The sequence below is a fragment of the Cololabis saira genome, chromosome 19 (genome assembly GCF_033807715.1).
Source record: "Cololabis saira isolate AMF1-May2022 chromosome 19, fColSai1.1, whole genome shotgun sequence".
NCBI classification, from domain to species: Eukaryota; Metazoa; Chordata; class Actinopteri; order Beloniformes; family Belonidae; genus Cololabis; species Cololabis saira.
The window spans coordinates 28,962,488-28,983,234 of NC_084605.1; the positions used below are offsets into that span (position 1 = coordinate 28,962,488).

The 20,747-nt window shown below is 39.6% G+C and overlaps 1 protein-coding gene across 1 annotated transcript in view; it reads left to right on the top strand.

Annotated features, from left to right (window-relative positions):
• Positions 1 to 19,756, top strand: part of LOC133418785 (melanopsin-A-like) — a 50,882-nt gene extending 31,126 nt beyond the window's left edge. The window contains exons 5-11 of the mRNA XM_061707618.1: positions 440 to 611; positions 1,276 to 1,437; positions 5,731 to 5,838; positions 11,814 to 11,985; positions 12,088 to 12,279; positions 17,268 to 17,339; positions 18,280 to 19,756. Of these exons, the coding sequence (XP_061563602.1) occupies positions 440 to 611; positions 1,276 to 1,437; positions 5,731 to 5,838; positions 11,814 to 11,985; positions 12,088 to 12,279; positions 17,268 to 17,339; positions 18,280 to 18,480 (1,079 nt within the window). The 3' untranslated portion in view covers positions 18,481 to 19,756. The remainder of the gene's footprint in view (positions 1 to 439; positions 612 to 1,275; positions 1,438 to 5,730; positions 5,839 to 11,813; positions 11,986 to 12,087; positions 12,280 to 17,267; positions 17,340 to 18,279) is intronic.
• The last annotated feature ends 991 nt before the right edge of the window (positions 19,757 to 20,747 follow it).

Consider the following 20,747-nt stretch of genomic DNA (forward strand, 5'->3'; position numbering starts at 1 on the left):
GACTATAATATTGGATCCAATAACATTTTCTTTTAACACTTACAGCCACATCAATGATTTTTTCATGTTAAAATATCACTTTTAATTTTAACTACAATAATCTTTGATTAGATTTAGGAAACGTTGTCTAACTTCCAGTCCGGTTGTCTCTCGCAACAACTGCGTATTGACTTACGGCACTATGTCAGGCATATTGATAAGGTTCTATCGATATCGTGCCACTTTCACTTTTAATTACCCTTTCAAGTCTTTATTGATTAGCTGTTACCTGGTTAGTTTGGGTTAAAAATAGTCCAAACAGGTTAGTTTTGCGCTGCTGAGTAGTATAAATAAATATATAATCACCACAACAAAGACGTGTTATTGGCTGGCACTCAGTGAAGTAGAAATTGTGTGACTTACTGAGGTGTTTTCTACAAAAGATGATGTTTTCCTGCAGGTGCCTATGTCCCAGAGGGTCTGATGACATCTTGTTCTTGGGACTACATGACGTTCACGCCTTCAGTCCGCTCCTACACCATGCTGCTCTTTACCTTTGTCTTCTTCATCCCTCTCTTCATCATCATCTTCTGCTATTGCCGCATCTTCAGAGCCATCCGACACACAACGCGGTTGGTACATGGTTATCCAATTTCTTACAAAATACCTTGCTGTTGTACACACTCTGACACACACACTGATGTACACCAGTATCACAGTTACAGTCATATGAAAAAAGAAAAAAGTGTCTGGTCTGGTTGCAAAACCTTGATAACTTAATGTCCGGTTGGATGACTTAGTTCAGCTAAACTTACGCAGATGGACTGATGGTTTCTCATCTGAATCTGGATGTTTATGGTATACGGAGGAATTAATGGCTCAATCATTGACTGCAAGTGCAAGGTGCCCAGGTCCTGTGGCATTAAAACAAGCTCAAACCACCTCTGAGGTTGTAGGTACATACATTTAAGATGTAGTGAGAACAAAATGATTATTATTATTTTTTTATAATGTCGTTAAAAATAAAACTTTCAACTTGAGACTAGGTATTATTTCTCTACTACTGATGCAGTCTTGTAGTTAACCGTGGATGTGGGGTTTCCTCTCTTAAACATGAACATGCAGGCCGTTCTGTGTACCATGATGATGAGGGAATTGTGTACAGACATATGTTTAAGTTAATTTAGCAGTAAAAATAGAGTAACACAAAAGCAATGGAAGTTTTCTTGTTTTTAATACCAAACCTCAAGTCAAATTACAAATTATGTTGTAAAGAAGGTGTCTTTTGCGTGTCAGGGCGATTGCAAAGATCAACTGTCAGGGGACCAGGGACTCTGCAAGGAGGTTCCATAAGATGAGGAGTGAATGGAAGATGGCCAAAATCGCACTCATCGTCATCCTGCTGTTCGTCATCTCCTGGGCCCCTTACTCCTGCGCAGCCCTCACTGCGTTTGCAGGGTAAGTGCATAAGTGCTCTGTCAACGATGGCTTAAAGATCATGTTTTACTGTCTTGCACAGCCTAAAACTCACCATGAGAGCTGAGATTCATCAAAGTACTATATTTTTGTGGGGTTTCATTCATAATAAAGCAGTCCTGAGATTGATTTAGAACGGAACAAGTCAGTAAAGCTGCTCAGACAGAGGTCAGCCATCTATCATTTTTATTTTATATTGGACGTTGCTTTGGAGTTTGAGCAAGTTTCTGGATAGTCCATTACGTCTAAACTCCTGTAATAGATTACACAGGAGTTTTGTTGTAGTATCAAGGCTCTGCCAGTTCATCTTAATACACACTTGGACATCTGGATGCAGTAAGAAATCAACCTTACACGCCAGGTTTTCCACAACGCATTGTTGGCAGGAAGTATGTGAAATAAATTTGCTCAGTTACAGAACTACCAAGAAAACACATTTTCTCCATTTGTGTCTAAATATGTAAATACACAGGTGGTTGAGAGGTTTGTGAACGTTAAAGGAATTGTTTGCATTTCTCCATATTTATACTTCATTGTTTCATTTGAGCTCCACATGAATCGTACAGGTAGTTAAAGAGGATGTGATTACACAAAAACAGAAAAAAATCAAGGCAATCAACAGTTTGCAAAACATTATAAAAAATTGTCTCTAAATCAATCTGTCATTAGATCATGTACAAATGGAGGAAATTCAAATCCATGAGGGGTCGGCCGGCAAAGAAGATAAAGGTGATGTTTTGAGAGACCACAAAGGGACCCGAGGTAAAGGATGGGGGAAAGGCGACTGAAGGACATTCTCACACTTGCATAGGATCCTGCATCTTCACGCAACAGTATGGCAGGGATGCAAAGATGGAACAAAATCCTTCAGTGCTAAAAAAATTGCAAAGTACAGTATAACAATAACAATATGTTTTCTGACTTAAATGAGAAGTGTTATGTTGGGAGAATGGAAAACAGGGCACTAACTCATAGGATGGTAGTATGGGTTGAGTGTATTTTGAGAATTACTCAAGAACTCCAACAGAAAACGTCATGACGCTTGTTGATGAGCTAAATCTAAAGAAAAAGTGGATTGAGATGGAGATATAAACATTCTGGCACTCACATTGTGCTACTAAAGTCAGCATCAGTCATCATCTGGAACATGTTTGATTTTGATTTAGTAAAAATTAGAAACGGATATCGATGTTTGTCGGTACTCTTATTGCTACTCGTCTCTATAATTAGTAATAAAATTAAAGGTATGACAGGAAAGACTGCTAACATTTGAAGAAAAGAATGCATTTTATTACTTTATGCTTATCAGAAGCAGACAGAATAGATTAAAGAAAACAAAAGAGAAACTTTTTCAGGTGGTGACCACGAATGAGCACATGTCAACTCCTGCATCGTTCTTTAGTTTTCTTTGACCCACCAAGAGTAACAATAGTTTTATTTAATAAAATCAACTCATTAACTATTCTTACTCTCATAACAGAGAGTCAATTTACTTGATTCACAAGTCTCACGGTCCTGTACACAGGAAGGGGAAAGCAACAGCCTCCCATGAGCCGATCTCTGATCCAGACTTTAGTACAACACGGAGGATAACAAGAGGAAACCATTTCTGGGTTTTGCTGCCGCAGCTAAACCAGCTAGATTCCAGCGTAGTTAAAGGCACTAAATCTTTCACCATGAATCTGGCGACAGCCCTGTGACGCACAGCCATTTTTGCCTTCATCATCACGCTCTTGGGTGTCCACTAGTCCAGCTGAGGCTGCAGATGCTTCCTGCCCTAGGCTTTCTGTCAACTTCTTGATCTTTTATTAAAGCGATGAAGACGTTGCTTTGCCACAGCTGGTATGTGCGTCGCTGTGTTTTATTTACAAGTGTTTTATGATGTATATTTGGCATTAAACACCATTCTTGTAACGTTTTTTCCATTTGAGGGCGGTGAAAATGAAGCAGCAGCTTCCAGTTAAAAACTGTAAAAACATTAGAAATACTTACACCTGGACAGCTTTTCCTGTAGCTCAACGATACTCCAGCAGGGTCTGATCTGAGAAGTTTGTGTGCTTCAACCTACCAACAGGCAGTCGTTTGATGACCGGAGACTCATTTGGTTATTTATTTGTCAGATCTTTGCAGTTTTATTTGTGGTTGTTAGGTCCAAATCAACATTACATAAATTCATAAGGAGAAAAGACACAGAGACTACCTTGGAATGGGTTTTTAGCGCACTCCTGCAGGAGGGGGAAGAGCAACAGGAGTGCAGGGCAACCTAGCCCTCATTGAGAACTCCTGAGCTTCCCCAAAGATCCTCCCTCTAGAAGATGCTTTTATTAAGAAACTTTGACAGGAATTGATCATATAAGGACAATGCATAGTAAACAGTAGACAGTAGACAATGGGTAGTGGACAATGGGTGGAAGTGATAACGTATGATTGAGTCCTGACATTACAGCGGTCACCTGTCACCAGGACAGTCCAAAACCTGAGTAGATCAGGAAGTGGCTGATGTGGCTTCTGTTGACCAAGCATGTGACAGTTTCTCAATGACAAAACAAGTTCAAAGGTTGATTAACCTCACAGTGGTTTACAGTCACACAACACTGTCATCAGTGAAAGAAAGAGTACATCACCAGGTCAGCACGCTCAAGATTGAACGTGTATTCTTGCCCCATTTATTTCAAAAGTTGACAGAATTTTCTGATATCTTACTGAAATCTCTGTGATGCGCTTTTGTTAAAAAAGAACAGGAATATGGTACAAAAGCTCCCCATGTAAATCAAATCTTTACAATTCTCTTCATAGCAGCTGGTTTGAAAGAATGGAGGAGTGTGCCTCTCTTGAAATCGGTGTTTGTGCTACTTATTTATGAGGTGTGAAAAATGCATTATGTGTGAAATTAGATGGATAAACTCTAAAGATTTTGGATAGTTTTACTCTCATCGGCAGGGCCGCCGCAAGGGGTGTGTGAACCGTGCGACCGCACGGGGCCTCGCGCCCCAAGGGGCCTCGCGCTATGGGCCGTTTTTTTTTTTTTTTTTTTTTTTCAATTTTTTTTTTTTTTTTTCGTTTTTGTTTTTCGTTTTTTCCCTTATAAATATCAACAGACACGTTCCATTACAGACCTAAATGTGTATTTAGAAAATTTCCATCAGGGGATGAAAAAAGAAAAAAACGAAAGAAAATGGAAGAGTTTACAGTAATGCCTCTCTGAAAGGCTTGTTTGATAAATTTGTTCCAAAAATCACCGATCCGACCGGGTCTCAAGCAGCCGTGGGGCCCCTCGTCAAGGCAAGAGATGATGACAAGGCAGGGGAAGGAATCCAGTATTTTGCTAATTGGAGAGTTAAAATTGCACATATATACACTCAATCCGACCCGAAAAACCCAAAAATTTCGCCATTTCGCACAGGGCCTCGCAAATCTCCCAGGCGGCTCTGCTCATCGGGTCTCTGATGTCACAGTACCCTGTAGATCTAAACAACTCACCGAATGGCATCTTAGGAGACTGAGATGCCCCCAAACAAAAATACAAAGTTGTGTTATTTTGGAGTTTCAGAGCTGGTAGTCGCTTCTAATATGAAAATATATCCTCTCATCAATGTTTTTGTTGTTGTTTTTCACAGTATATCCTCTGAAAATCTGTCTGAGCACTGAGGAGCCTTTAGTTACTTAAGACGAGGACATTTCTCACAGAAGAGACTGAAAATGAAATCACAGAGTAATAAATTATACTTTCGTTGAGTTATTGATGGAAGTATACATGGGTAAAAAGTATTCAGCAAGTCAGTGATAAAAAAAAAGCCTTTTTATTTTTTATATAGATGTGTTAATAATTGACGTCAACTTTAATGTGACATCAACAGAACTTTAACTCTCAATTCAGCCTCACGGCCCTGTTGTTGGATTGCTGTTATCACTGTAAATTGCTATCAATGCACTTTCATTTACAGCCGAATCTGTCTGTGTGATAGGACATCACCAGATTAACTAATGTGTGTCTTTTGTTCTCCAAAGTGTGGAAAGCATTTATTTTACTTGTCCATCATTCGGGTTGTGCTTTTATTAATGAACAGAATAGAAACTCCTTATTTTATGTGATCTTTAAATACGAACAAGTCCAACATTGAATGTGGACCATGCACTAATCCTTGAAGGTCCTGGAAGAACATACAACTAATTCATTTCCTTCTCTCATTTTTCTTCCCGGCCCCATCTGTCTCTCATCACCCCCCCCCCCCCCCCCCCCCTCTCTTGCTGTCAATCTCTCTCTCTGTCTCTCAGGTACGCTGACTTGCTGACTCCGTACATGAACTCTGTTCCCGCTGTGATAGCCAAAGCCTCTGCTATCCACAACCCCATCATTTACGCCATCACACATCCCAAGTACAGGTAGGACGTGTACTCCAGTGTACATGACCTAAATTATGAGCGAGAGTTGGAGTTGATCTTTTTCCATAATTTCAAATAAGACAGAGCTAAATATCTGCTTTGGATGAAGTGGCCAATTTAAAGTCCAGAAGAGCTACAATGATGTCCACATTTCTTCTGAGATAAATTAAAGCAACAATTCCTTTTAACTCTGCAAACGTAAACTGAAGTTATTAAATGGCAATCGCTGTGTGGTAACGCAGCCTTTTCCTCGGATAAGTTAGCGAGCCAGCACTAATAATATCTAACATTAATCACCACTAGTGTTGGATGGATCAGTGTTGCCAGATACTGAAAATCAAATGATGGTACAGAGAGCCCGAAACTATCATATTTAGCAGTCAATATTGTCCGCTACAACAACGGCGAATGAGAAACGAGTTTGCTGATGGCGGGGGGGGGTAAGAAGGCGTGTCTGAGTGAGAGAGAAAGTGAGGATCAAATAAATAAAATGTGACAAAACACATCAATTACAAACAAATGACTATGCTGAATTAAAAGTGTTAACCATTAGTCATAAAAAAATAGTTGCTTTTCGAGAGGGATTGTGAAATTATCGTACACTTCCGACTGTTAAATCGTACTTCATACAGAAGTTAAGATTATCATACGAATACGATAATTATCATCTGGAAACACTGCTCTGGATCCTGGATGTCGTCATCTGTAATCTTAAAGAGTCAAAGATGACATTTCTCTGGCTTTTGCTGTGATTTGCAAACCGTCGCCTCTAATTTAACTGTAATAACAACCGCATCTATGTCAAGATCTGTCACCATGGCATATTTAATTCTTATTTGAATGGTACTCAACAAAAAGTTGTCTTTTTGTGCCCAAAATGTGTCTAAAACAACTTTGGACAAGGTTTTCGGACTGGCAATGTGAAACTATAAACAATGCCAGGAGGGGGTGGGATGAAGAAACTGCACATGACAATAGAGTTGATATTAAAGAATGAATATTATATCAAAGTATAGATTTTCAACTTTAATATAAGATGCTTCACAATAATATGGCATTTACCATTGAGGAATTACAATGTGAAAAGAAGTTAACGGGTTAGGTGCGGTCAAATTTGTTACTTTGTTACTTCAAGCTAACAGGGCAGACGAACGGGGCAGAGTTAATATCAGGTCCTGAGTTGGTTTTTGGCAGCTGTTTGACAGCAGCTACTAATATGAGGTCCAAGGAGATCTGAAGGCAAGTGCCATAAAGGCTGGAAAAGCAACATGCATCTACGCTCTGGAGAGCAAAAACCTTAGGAAACAGAAACCATCACTTTGACAGAAGTTTATCTTTGTTTATCTGTGTGTGTGTGTTTTCCATGTTAGCAACAGTTACTAAGGGGTGGCACCATATCATAACTGTGCATTACCAGCATGTAGAACTGGAGCACCTAGGACTTCACACCATCAACCAACCATCCTCAGACTACTGACCTCCCAGACACACTTTCCACTCTCTTTCTGTCAATGACATCACAAAACTGAGACGTTTGCTGCATTAGTGTTTAGTAAACCTGTAGTTAGTTTTAGTAAACCTCTAGTTAGTGTTTAGTAAACCTCTAGTTAGTGTTTAGTAAACCTCTAGTTAGTGTTTAGTAAACCTCTAGTTAGTGTTTAGTAAACCTCTAGTTGGTGTTAGTAAACCTCTAGTTGGTGTTTAGTAGGGGTGTAACAATATATCGTGCCACGAAATTTTGTGATACAAAAACGCCACGAAACGTGTCGTGGAGGTGACAAAGTGTATCGCGATATTGGGTTATTAATATTAATCTATTGTGTTGACTAGAAACGCACAGTATATTGGTGCCGACCGCGCCTCGACCCGCGGACCAAAATCTTACTACGCTTAGAAGAAACTAGTCCCATTTTGTGGTCCCGATCACGGGACTCTAGCGGGGTTTTGAGCTCTGAACTTTTAAGTCTGGTGTAGAGTTAAGCCTTACCTTATTATATTAAGCCTTTTTCGGGTCGTGAGTAGGATAAACACGGGAAAACTTCTTCAGAGTTGGAGTGTACTTTAATGTCCGCTCAACAGTGTAGGATTTTAGAACATCAACACAGCACCTAGTGCTGTATCACTCCGCCCAATCTAAAACATATTAACAACTACAGATAAACTGACTAGTGTAATTATAGTCCCTGATTTACATCAGAATATACAGAATATATTTATAAAATAATGAACCCTGAATTACCAAAATAACCTTAACAAAAATAAATCTCCTCTTACACTTATAAGGTGAGTATGAATCAATCTTTTTTATGATGTAAAATTGTATGTAATTATTTACTTTTATTTATTTATTTAATTTTATTTGTTAAATTTCTGGAAAAGAAAAAAGTCAAATCATATATGAGAGAAACTATTCCGTTTGTGGCAAAATATTTTTATTGTAACTGAACTGTAACTGAAGATGCATAATGCAAACCTGACATTTACTTTTAGTTCAGTTTGTGGAAAATGGTTGGCCTGGCTTTCTCTTTAAAACTTAAACAGTTATAAAGCATTACAAACTGTAACAATAGGGAAAATGCACAGCATTGTTTTGTATTTTGTGTCTTTCAAATAAAATACAATTTTTTCCAGTCATATGTTCCTCATGCAAGGTTGTTAAAAAAATACTGCTATAATATCGTATCGTAGCGTTATCGTGACCTCAATATCGTGTATCGTACCGTATCGTGAGATTAGTGTATCCTTACACCCCTAGTGTTAGTAAACCTCTAGTTGGTGTAAACTCTAGTGTGTTAGAGTCAGTAGCCATAGCTGCAGTTATAGAACAAGACTATAATAGTTTCTCTCAAACATAGCTTCGTGGTAGATATGCTGCTATAGGCCTCTGCTGCAGGGGGGCACCAACATGATCCACTGGGCGGTGCCCCTCACCCTTCTTCTCTTCTCCTCTTCCATTTTTTATTTATTATACGTATCTCATAGCCATCATTTTTGTCCATCGTTCTTGTAGTTTGTTGCGCTGGTCTGCCCCCCCCCCCCCCCCCCTTTTTTTGTGCATGTTTGCAGGCTGCGTGCTGACCTGCAGTCCCCCCCTCTGATCATCCCACTGCTGCTTCCACCTGTCTGTGTGTATATTTGCTGTGTGCTTGCTGACACCCTGGTCCCCCCCAGCCACCCACCCGCCCCTCTGACCGCCTCAGTGTCTGCTGTCTACATCTGTTTATACAGTCATCCCTATAGTGCACCAGTTAGCCATTGTGTCAGTGTTTCTCCTCTCTCTGTTCTTCATTCTCTCTGTCTGTTTTCTCTTTTCCTGCTCTGCCCAGCTGGTCTGCAGCAGGAGGGTCCCCCCTTATGAGCCAGGTCCTCCTCAAGGTTTCTTCCCTCCTAAAGGGGAGTTTTTCTTGCCACTGTTTGGCTTAAGGTTTTTCTCCCTCTAAGGGAGTTTTTACCTGCCATTGTTTATGTTATGTTTATGGAAAAAACAAGAGAGGAGACCGCACACTTTTGCTCCCCAGTGCAGATTTATTTAGCACATCAAACGTGACGTTTCGAGCGCATTTTGCTCTTTTTCAGACTAACTTATGTTATGTTTATGTAATAATTGCTCGGGGTTTATGTTCTGGGTCTCTGGAAAGCGCCTAGAGACAACTTCTGTTGTAATAGATGCTATGTAAATAAAATTGAATTGAATTGAATTTTTAAACTAATTTAGTTCCAGGAAAAAAAGGTTCTGGGTGTGTTATCAGATACTTTGGTGGAATTGGATAAAATATTTGGCAAAATGCTGAAAATATATAAATACATTTACAGAAATGAAGAAATACTTGGAACTTTTGACTCAACTGTTGCAAAAATGGAAATTTGATTAGTGTATCCGTGGATGAAGTATCTCAAATGTTAAGGTGTCAGTAGTGATGTTTCGGATGATGTCACACTGAGCCTCCGAGTCCTTTTTGGTGGTCAAAATATTTTTTAAGAGGGAAAAGACAGATATATCTATATGTATGTATATATGTATATGTATGTATGTATGTATGTATGTATGTATGTATGTATGTATGTATGTATGTATGTATGTATGTATGTATGTATGTATGTATGTATGTATGTATGTATGTATGTATGTATGTATGTATGTATGTATGTATGTATGTATGTATGTATGTATGGATGGATGGATGGATGTATGTATGTATGTATGTATGTATGTATGTATGTATGTATGTATGTATGTATGTATGTATGTATGTATGTATGTATGTATGTATGTATGTATGTATGTATGTATGTATGTATGTATGTATGTATGTATGTATGTATGTATGTATGTATGTATGTATGTATGTATGTATGTATGTATGTATGTATGTATGTATGTATGTATGTATGTATGTATGTATATATATATATATATATATATATATATATATATATATATATATATATATATATATATACATATACATATACATATATACATATATATGTATGTATGTATGTATATATATGTATATATATGTCATGATGCACAAAGAGAGAAGCACATTAAGGGTGCTGGAGCAGTTTAAGCTTTGATATAGTGAAAATGCTATTCACATGCCTAAAATGACATGAGCTATGATCTATTTTCCCTTCTGGCAGAGAGTTATGGTCAATACTTTGTGACATGGGATGCATACAACATACCCATCCCAAACATCACCTATGACCTTCTTCTGGTGACACCAGATGAAGTTAACTCCAGAGCTGAGATGTCAGATTTAATGAGGTTCTGATCAATGGCACCTAATTTTGAATCCCTGAGTCTAATTTTATGGATATGAAGGTATGATAAATGAGTCTATGACATACATCGTTGGTTTTGAAGAAGATCTACTATTAAATGTCTTGAAAAGAAGTCAACAGTTGAAGTTCACAGCACTCTTTCATGACCGTAACTGTTTCTAAATAAGCACCTTTTAGAAACAAGCTGACAAATCAACTGTTTTCATCTTTCGGTGCAAATCAGCGAGTCTTGTTGAGGAAGAGCTTGTGGCGATGACATTATTCATGGAATGTGTAGGATTTGGTGATATCTACTGGTCAAGTTGCAGATTGCAGCCAACCAAAATTGGCTTCACCTCCAACCATGTTGCAGAAACTATGATAGTCATTGAAAATGCAAAAGATGCAGACGTCGATAACTAGAGTTGTCTGCACATTTGTTGAAACAAGGCAGCGAAGCATGTCAGACTGTGCAAAAGAGTCTGCACCATTGTTTGATATAAATGTCTCTGATCTATTATGTCAACAAGGCTCTCCACAAACACATCCATCCATCGTTATCAGAGACCTGTACAAATACGTCGAAGTGTTGTGGCTGTAGCTTAGCGACAGCTGAGCTCCTGAGATGCCATGCAGGCAATACTTCCGTTATATGTGTCGGTGGTCTCACGTTCTCTGTCACAATTCAGGAAAAAGATGGTTTTAATGTCTTCATCTGTGCTCTAAATTGGAGTCCCATATGCCTCCATAGGCAAACAACTGTACTGTTGTCATAGTTACTACTAAGAGATGTTGAAAAGTACCAGAATTACAAGACATCCTTTAAGCAGCACAGCATCCCCAAAGCAGTGGAAAATATGTTTTAATGGGGAAAAAAATAAAATTGATGAAATGCCATTCTACGGTCTTATATAGTGTGTTACTCGCAACAATATGGTGCTTCATATACAGTGAAAACGTGAGGGTTATTATTGCCGCCCTTTTTTAACCGTACTCCATAAATGCGACATGGGGACCTCTTGACCAGCCGGCCGCGGTGACGTTTCTCGATTTTCTCCTCCAGGTTAAACTGGCAGAGACGGGGTCATGACTTTAAAGTCTTTCCTGCATTGGCCTAATTCAGCGTGACATCCAGGGATCTTTGATAATTCCACGCGTCAGTGTCTTGACGTAAAACAGGCATTATTATCTGTTTCTTTCTCTCCCAGGTCAGCAATCAGCAGATACGTTCCCTACCTCGGCATGTTGCTCTGCGTCACTGGCAGAGACCGCTACAGCAGCAGCAGCATCCAGTCCACGCGTCGCTCAACCCTGACCAGCCAGTCAGAGTGCAAAGGCCCCAGCAGGCCCCAAAACTCCTCCCAGTCTGAGAGTGAATCAGTGAGTGCACTTCATATCTAATATGGTATGTCTCTGTCTCACACCTCCTTCCACAAGAGCTCCCAATTACGAGTTGCTGATTTCAGTCTGGCGTTGCCCCAGGGACACTTCTCAGACACTGAGGACGACTGCTCGTCCCGGACACCTGTCAGTCGCCACCTGTCCATCGATGTCAAACAGGTGCGCCGTGCCAGCCAGAGGTCAAAGGTGAGTGGTCGCAACACTGGAGAGTTTGAAAGAACGGCAGCCCACAGCCCCACTGACCCGGCCATATGTCACCTTTCACAGCTCACTGTGAGTACACATGCCACACTTGTGTCAGTAAACACTCCCACATGTTCACAGATATGTGCTAACACAATATTTTTGCAGTCTATAAGCCATACTTAATACCTGAAATCATTGTGAGACAGACTTGGTTTTGAACTTTCGTTTGTTACCTCCAAAGTTGAGGCCGAGCTGTTTTAGTACCGCTGCTGAAACCAGAGGAATTGATTGTTTTGCTCAGTATTTTGTAGCACCTAATTCTCAAGGGTTCCTGTGCGCTGCGTTACTTCTGACCATGTCAAACGAAAGATGGTCGTCGTGAAAGAATCGTGGACATATCCTGCAGTGCAGGTCCAAATAGGCTGTGTCACAATCGTACAGTTGCATGATGCCACCGTCACACTGAACATGCCTGAAATCCTACGACTCCGTCTACTGACAAGCCAGTTAACATGACGTATTAATGCGACCCAGTGAAATTCCTTCAACAACAACAAAAAATAGAAACTGAAAAGAAGCAAAGCTTTCTGAGAGTCTGGGACAGAATCAGATTTGATGGAGTTGTGGTAAAAGAGGTCAACACTATGAAGGCAATTAACGTTTGTATCTGCAGCCTGGGTCACACCTCAGAGCACCATGGCTCTATTTGCATAGCGGACATCCAAAGCTGCTCCTGAATCATGACACATTCTCCTTCCCCAGTTTTTTTTTTAAAGCACTTTGGTACAAATAAAAGTGACAACAGGGTGGTTCATTTTCTGTTTTTGTGTATTTACCACTCCACACGCTGACGCAACCTACATCCCACTGCACTGGGCTGTTGCGTACGACCCGAGGGGGCATCGTGGTACTGTCTGTGTACACCCTTCTGGATGTTTTGCCAAAGATTAAGCAGATCTAAGTGGTACAGTGTTTGATGTAAGGATCTTATAATCTTTTTTTTCTTTTTTTCAAAACAAAGTTCAAGAAATAGTTTGGGATAAATAACTTCATTTTTTGTAAGTGTAAGTGTGTTACTGTGTAAAGTTAAAATTTGTAGGCTAACCCTTATAATGCCACTAAGGGAAAATGTAAATATTCTCTGGTCCCATTTATTGACTTAAGTGCATTGGTTAAAATGGGAGACGTGGTGTAAGTGGTGATCAAGCTTTTACAATACATTGTCTTATTTTGAAATGAAGTTAAACGTTACAGACTGCACATAAACACAAGTACAAAGAGTCAAAAGTTCAGTCAGCTTGTTTTCTTCCGAGATATGAGTGATGTTTAATGGGCTGTGAGAGTCCCCCAGCTCACAGCATAGCTACAAGTGCTAAGTCAAAAGGAAACCGGACATTCGATCCAACAGCTTTCTTCTGCTTAACCTCCAAGGATTTTTTCACCCCCTGAATGCCTCAGTTCAAATATCGGTTAAACCACCAGGGCATCACGTGTGAGTTATTAGAGCTGCAGATCAGGTCAAGGTGTGAATGGATCTTAAATTAGGAAGGCCAGCTGATACAAAGCAATGCAGCGAAGAGTTCACAAAACAAACCTGCAGATCACAAGAGTTCCACCTCCGCAGGTCGAGGTTTTCTTAAGGTGGGGTTACCACCAAGATTCGAGAGCTAGGTACTGAGCAATGAACAACTTGTGACAATGCATTAGATAATAATACTCTGGTGTGTGTGTGGGGCTGAGGAGGGAGGAGCTAACTCTCCATGTTTTGTTGATGATTACTTTCAAATATCAACAGATGTGACATTATCCATAAATCCCTTACCCTACTTTTAGCCCTATCTCTGGAGGAGTTGACAGCAGAGGACGTGTCTAAAAGGAGGCAAAACAACCATGATGAACTGACTGATTTGTGACTTTAAGTGTCTCTCTGCTAGCTACAGCTTTAAAAAGACTCTCCCCAATCCTACCCGGGACAATAAGCAGCGGGATTGCAATGCTGACTTGTGCAAGGCTGGAAGTAACGACAGAGAAGGAGGTGATGAAAAGCTTGTGAATTGAAAAATGATGCAGTTAAAACGGAGGCAAACTGAAAAATGGAGAGTTAGTTTTCATAAGATAAAAACGCCCAACTTTTATCATTTCCCACTTTCTTACCATCAGTGAAAGCAGGTTGCATCAGCATGTCTTCTCTGGTGTGGCATCAGCTTTATTACATATCACACCAATAACTTTAGCTTAAAACTTCCTATCACCTATATCTATCCACATATGGCATGAACCGAATATATCTTTTTTTTTCTCGTCAGCTTCACCTCATTTGTTAATAATACATCTTTTTTCTTTTTTTTTGGGGACTTTCTTCAAGTAACATCCCTGAATGTGCTGTTACTGTTGATCACCAACGATATCAGCTGGAAAGTAACGAAGTAGAACATAAAGGGGACCTATTATGGCATATAATACCTATTTTAAACAGGCCTTGAATGTCTTAAAAACAAGCTTTTGATTGTTTTTTGCTAAATAAATTAGAAATTCAGCCTCTGAGCCATGTCTTTATCATCCCATTCTTTAACCTCATTATCTATGCGGGATTCTGAGTGGGCGGGGCTATGATAATGAGGCTCTGTGCTGATTGGCTGCCTGAATGACGCGATACGCCGCTACGGAAAAATTGGCGGAAGCTCCGGCCGGCGGAGTTAGTTGTGGGCGTGGTTTCACGCATCGCTCCTGTCGTTACGTAACGACTGGAGCAGAATCTGAACGGCTCGTAGATCCACATCACACTGGACCGCTCATCCGGGCGACTGTACAGACACTGCAGAATTTGGTTGCTTTCCTCCTTCTCTGAGTTGGCAGGCTGAGGGGAGACCACTTTATATATGTTAAAGCAAGAAAAAACGTGTTTTTCATAATAGGTCCCCTTTAAAGAGAAAAAAAGAAGAGGCTGAACATAACATGACCAAGATCTGCTGCAAACGTGTTTTTCCAAACTTAATTGATAAAGGCACATGATCAATAGGTTACAATTAGAGTTTATGCAATAAAAGTAAAGATCTGCCGGAAAAGTACGGTTTTGGTCTTGCTCATCAGATTTCACATCTATGACAAGTTTATGGGGGAAGAATGTTTCAACAGCACATTAGGTCATATTAAATAAGGACACAAATGTATGTATAAAAGGTCTTTTGATTGATGGCCAGCACAGCACAGCAAATGACTAGCAGTCATCACTTTTGCTACTTTTTTTTTTTGCTACACTGAGCTGTGAAAAGAGACAGAACATAATCATCTATATTTTGAAGTGAGGACACACCTTGGTTAAGCAGCGCACAGCTTTGGTTAACTGGATGTCAGCAAACTGTAGTGGTCTTTTCTGATGTCCCGACTGAAAGGACATCTGAAACCAGAGGTTCCGCAGTGAATGTTTACCGGCAGCTTTGCAGGTCTTCCAGCTTGACTTGGCTGATGGAGCCGGGGGGCCGCGGGGCCGCGGCGGATCCCGAAATGATCCGCCGCGGCTCATATTAAGCACTGTAGAAATAAGGAATATTCAAATCTCTTGCAATCTTTTTTTACCAAAAGAGATTTGTTATGAAGGAGATGATCTTCTGCTAATACTGTATGTTTTTCTCAAAGTCCTTTTATGGATATGGTTTTTGTACCTAATCGTGATTAAAATCAGCTTTTGGAATCACCTGAAATAACATAATTAATTTTATCTTTCACATCTTTTCCAACACTAAATTGCCTCTGAACCAGCTTTTCTCGGAATGTGTTGTGGGGTTGAGATGCAAAAATGGATGTATTAACATTAAATTAATCTGACTGGGAAAAAAATTTAAACCCTTTAAACCCAACTGTTTGCCACAAAAATAAGACCTCACATTAAAGGTTTTAGTTTTGTTTTGTGATTTTTCTGATTTGGAAGTGTATAAAAACGATAAACACATTTATGCGGTGTGATTTTACCACGTCCATGTGCTGAGGCAAGGTTCAAGTTTCCAGCTGTCAGGCCTGCTGCAGGTGTGAGGGCTTTCTATGTGGGACACCCAGTATATCCAGCATGTAATCATCTGAGTTTACAAGAAAAAAAAACAAAAACACAAGTAGGCTAACCCAAATATGCCCAAATCCAGACAGATCTGTGCCCTGCTATGCAGGTCAGAGTCACTGTGCGCTCCATGACACGCACTAATCCACTAATCTGGGACTTTCAGATTTAAACCACAGATTGCGTGGTGTGATCCCATGTCTCAGCATACTGTACTTGTTGATAGGTCCAGGCAGCTGATTCTTCAAGAGCTGCTCATCACAATCTGCCTCCATCACTGCACAGCCGAGTAAATTACACATTTCTGTTTCATGCAATTCAAAATTCAGTTTGTCAACATGACATTGCTGGTAATTAAATTTGCAGACTCTTGATGCAGTGTATCAAACGGTTTACATCCCTCAAGTGGATGCATAAATCATGGAGTCATTAAACTTAAACACTTTGGGGTCTGGTGGATGAGTTCAGTCGTTTTACAGGCTGAGAAAACAAAAATTACAACTAAACCAAACAACCAGTGTGTCAATACCCATGAACAGTTCCAGCTGAGGTGATAAATTAGATATCTTATGGTTTCTTTTTTTCAGACAAAGTTCAGACTTCTTACCTTCCGTCTGACAGTTTCGGCGGCTCTCCCGCCTTCCTCTATATTAGATAAGCCCATTTATTACTCATATGGACTTGTTGTGTAGCAAAGCCTGTTGTGAAGTGTGCACTATATGAGGATCATAAACTGAAAACAAACTCCTCAGGAACAACTGATCACTTAATCTGACTCTGACTTGAAAGGGAGGGTGACTCAGATGTGTGTTATGTGAATTCAGGAAAATGGTGCTCATTAAATTACTCAGAGATGCTGAGACTTTTATTGAAATATCCTGGGACTATTGGATGAAACCTTGATTTAGAGATGCTTATCTATTCAAAATGTTGATGTAGAAACAAATGATCTGTGTTTAGTAAGAGAGAAATGATATTTGAGTGTAAATGACACTAAAAGGTTGTTTATGTGCACACTGTTCAGACTCTGACAGAGCCTGAAGATATCTGCATGTCGGACATCAGTCTGCTGCCAGCCAGCCATCTGCCTGCTACTGTAAGGATTCACAGTTCGTCTGTCTATGAATGCACTAGATGTGGCTTTTTGTTTCTTTCTTTAATCATCACATCAAAAAAAAACCCGCCGCAGATTTCAAACAGTGATTTCTTATTGTATTTCATTCCACCTTTGTCTTTCTTGCTGTGAAAAGCACCTGTTCAGATCCACCCCTTGCTCGATTTTTAGACTGAAATCAAATATTTCAAAATAGAATATGCTAGATTTAACCTTAAAAGTTTTCCACCTGTCCTTTTGTGCATTTGTTTTCTCTCTTTTGTGTTTTACGGATGTTTAGTGGGACATGTCACCCATTATAAAACACGCTCACTTCTACATTTAAAACAGCTTACTGAAAAGAGTTTTGAATAGTTCAATCTTAAAGGTGAAGGTAAGCTCATGTTAAATGGTTGGCATATCGCTACAATTATTTATTTTTTCATTTTGCCTGTTCTGTTTGAAAGAATTCACCTTTCACCTCTTTCTTTCTGTTCAGCCCACTTTCTTTCCTTTTTTCTGCTGCTGACATTGGTCTTAAACAAAACACACAGAAAATACTTCTACATTCACACCCAGTGATTGTGTTAAATGTAATTTGCCATAAAAGCAAGATTTTCCTGAGTTTAAATTAACTTCTCATGGTAAGGAAAACAAAATCACAATAAAATGAGTGAAGATGTAAAGTGCAATACCTTTGCAATAAAAGTCAGTTATGTGGCTTATTGCAGAATACTTATAACATTTAATAATGTCTATTTTTATTTATGTTTTGTTCATACCTGATCAGATCTGAAATTTTTTAATACAATGTTTTATTAAATATGTTCATCTATAGCACTTTGCACAAGTTTTTTCATCTTAAGTCAAGTCATTGCCTTTTTCTTTCATGTAAATATGTACGTCACGGTGCCTAAACTCGTCTCTCTCTCTAACTTCACAGTTGGACAACGTGATGAGGGAGTCGGTGCCAAGGCCAGTATGCAAAAACACAACATCTGTCATCGTCACCTCTATATCCAGCCCATCTATACTGCATAGTCCCCCCGGTTTCCATGGAAACCTTAAAGCGGCCAAGACCAGCAGCCCCGTCAGTAAAGAGCTACTTGACATAGCCAGGCTGGAGACAACAGCGTTACCGTGAGCAGCTGGAGACGAGTCCATCGGTGTTTATGTGCGTATGTGTGTTTCAATATCCTCATGGTATTATTCTGAACCAGCATGCTGTTTAATGACTCAGAACCATTCTTTTTTTCTTGTTTTTTTTGTTTTTTTTTTGCATGCAGTGTAAGTGTATGTGAGTGTGAATGCCCAGTAAACTGAACTGTGGGTGTGTTTGCACATATGCTGTATGTGTTTTACCTTTTGTGACATATCAGAGTGACTGGAGATGGTTTACCTCAGAGCTGAAAGTGACAAATTAGCCTTAAAAATATTGTGTCAAAGGTTGTGTTTTAATTAGACTCGGTATTTAAGTGTTATTTCCTAATTGGCACTGCACTTTGATCAAATCTTTTTTGTCATTGTACATAAGCTGCCCTTAAAAGCTTGGCGCCCTTACACCCATTTTGGTCAATGCCATGAAAATTCATATAATGTGAAATTTTGTAAATGAAATAAGTATGATGTTTTAAAAAAAAATGTTGTTACTTTGAATAATTATCTCTGTCAGTCATATTTCAGTATTGTAGTTGATTATTTACAATTCTGTATTTTAAAGTTTTGATACAGAGCTTTAGAAACCAACTAAGTGTTACACTAAAGCAGCTGAAAATGAATCTAAAACTCGTACCACCGCTGCTTTATACTCTACAACAGGGCCTCACATATGCTAAATACTTCTGAGCACAGACACACACAGAGGAAGAGTGAGCATGAGCACACATATAATTAGATGGTAAGGAGTGTAAATCTTTGTCAGGGGCCAAAATGACATGAAGCAGTTTCGAGTAAAAACCATGGACTGTAAAAGAAGAACTGGACAACCCCCTTGACATCGCCCATAGGTTTTCTAAAGACTCGGCTTGAAGCCTGAAGTGATCTTCTGTGGAAGGGGGAGTCCCGGGGCAGTCACTAGCTCGACTGAGCTTAGGTTGCATATACATGCCGGAATTAGGACCACATTGTCTGGCAGTAACAGCTCGATCTCAAGAGCTTCAGTTCTGTTAGTTTACAGCCTGGCTAAGGTGTATAGATGGCTTTTAAAACTTCGATATTAGTCGGATTAAGGCAACAATTCCACTTTCTATTAGTGCAGGTAAACGTACTGAGTGTTAATACAAGAACTTGCAGAGCTCCAATTGAGCACCCAGAGGACCCTCAACGAGCCGACGCTCAGCTAATTTACTGGCCTTTGGATCTTATCGGCTTTGTCGGAGCTCGGTCCTGCAACGACAATCAGTTTGAAAGGCTTCAGGTGAACCTGGACCAGCACCCTAGGCAAGGAGCTACTAAGCTGGAGGCCATTCACAGGTTAGTCCAGGTAGTTTTTCAATAGACAGAGATGGCTAGCCCGCTGCTCAACTAAGCCTCCGTTGCTTGCAGCAGTCCTTACAATTAACAGCACGACAAAACATGTTAAAATTAAAAATAAGAATAACTTTGCTAATTGCTAGTTGCTAAATTGACTATAGCTAGGTTGATGAATGTAACAACTAGCTCTGAAGACCAACACCTTTTTGTGAATCTGGCTGTGAGTATGATTATAAAAGTGGGATATTTTAATATTTTAATATTATATATATATATAATATATAATTTTTTTGGAGGGGGGGGTTAAGCCAGTACCTAATGGTCAGTTAAGGATCTGCAGTTTCCTTCATATCCTGGTTTGTGACTATCAATCCTGATGTATCCCCTGAGTGAAAACAGAATACGTGTCTGTACAAATGAATGTACAAGTGAATGTCGCACAAACTACTGTCAGTTGACACAAAAGTAGCATTCATGGCCTCTGCTTCCACAGAACCGGATATTTATGTCAAAACAGGCAGCAGAGTCCATGAGTTTACCCAATTTTATGTCTTTTGACAGTAGATTCTGTGACATTCGGTAGTCAACATGTACAGACTTACAGTAGCCTACAAACAATCCTGTTTATAGACTTGCTGTACACTTACAAAGCTAAGATGTCTTTGTTTTGTCTGTCGGGTGTCTATCCACTATTCCAGACTGAGCAGAATGATACTTTTGAGTCCTGTCAGAAGCTGAATAAAGCAATTCATTTTGGTCTAGGTCTATTGCCCCCTGTGCTGACATTTTGCTTCAAACACACAATCTGTTCTCACTTAAAACTGCTTCAGTGTACATAATCTTGGTCCTTAGTGAAAAATTACACTCCTTTCCTCCTGATAGACAGTTGTTTTAACTGGGTTGTTTTGATGTTCTAAGCTCAAGGTTGTTTTAATGTTC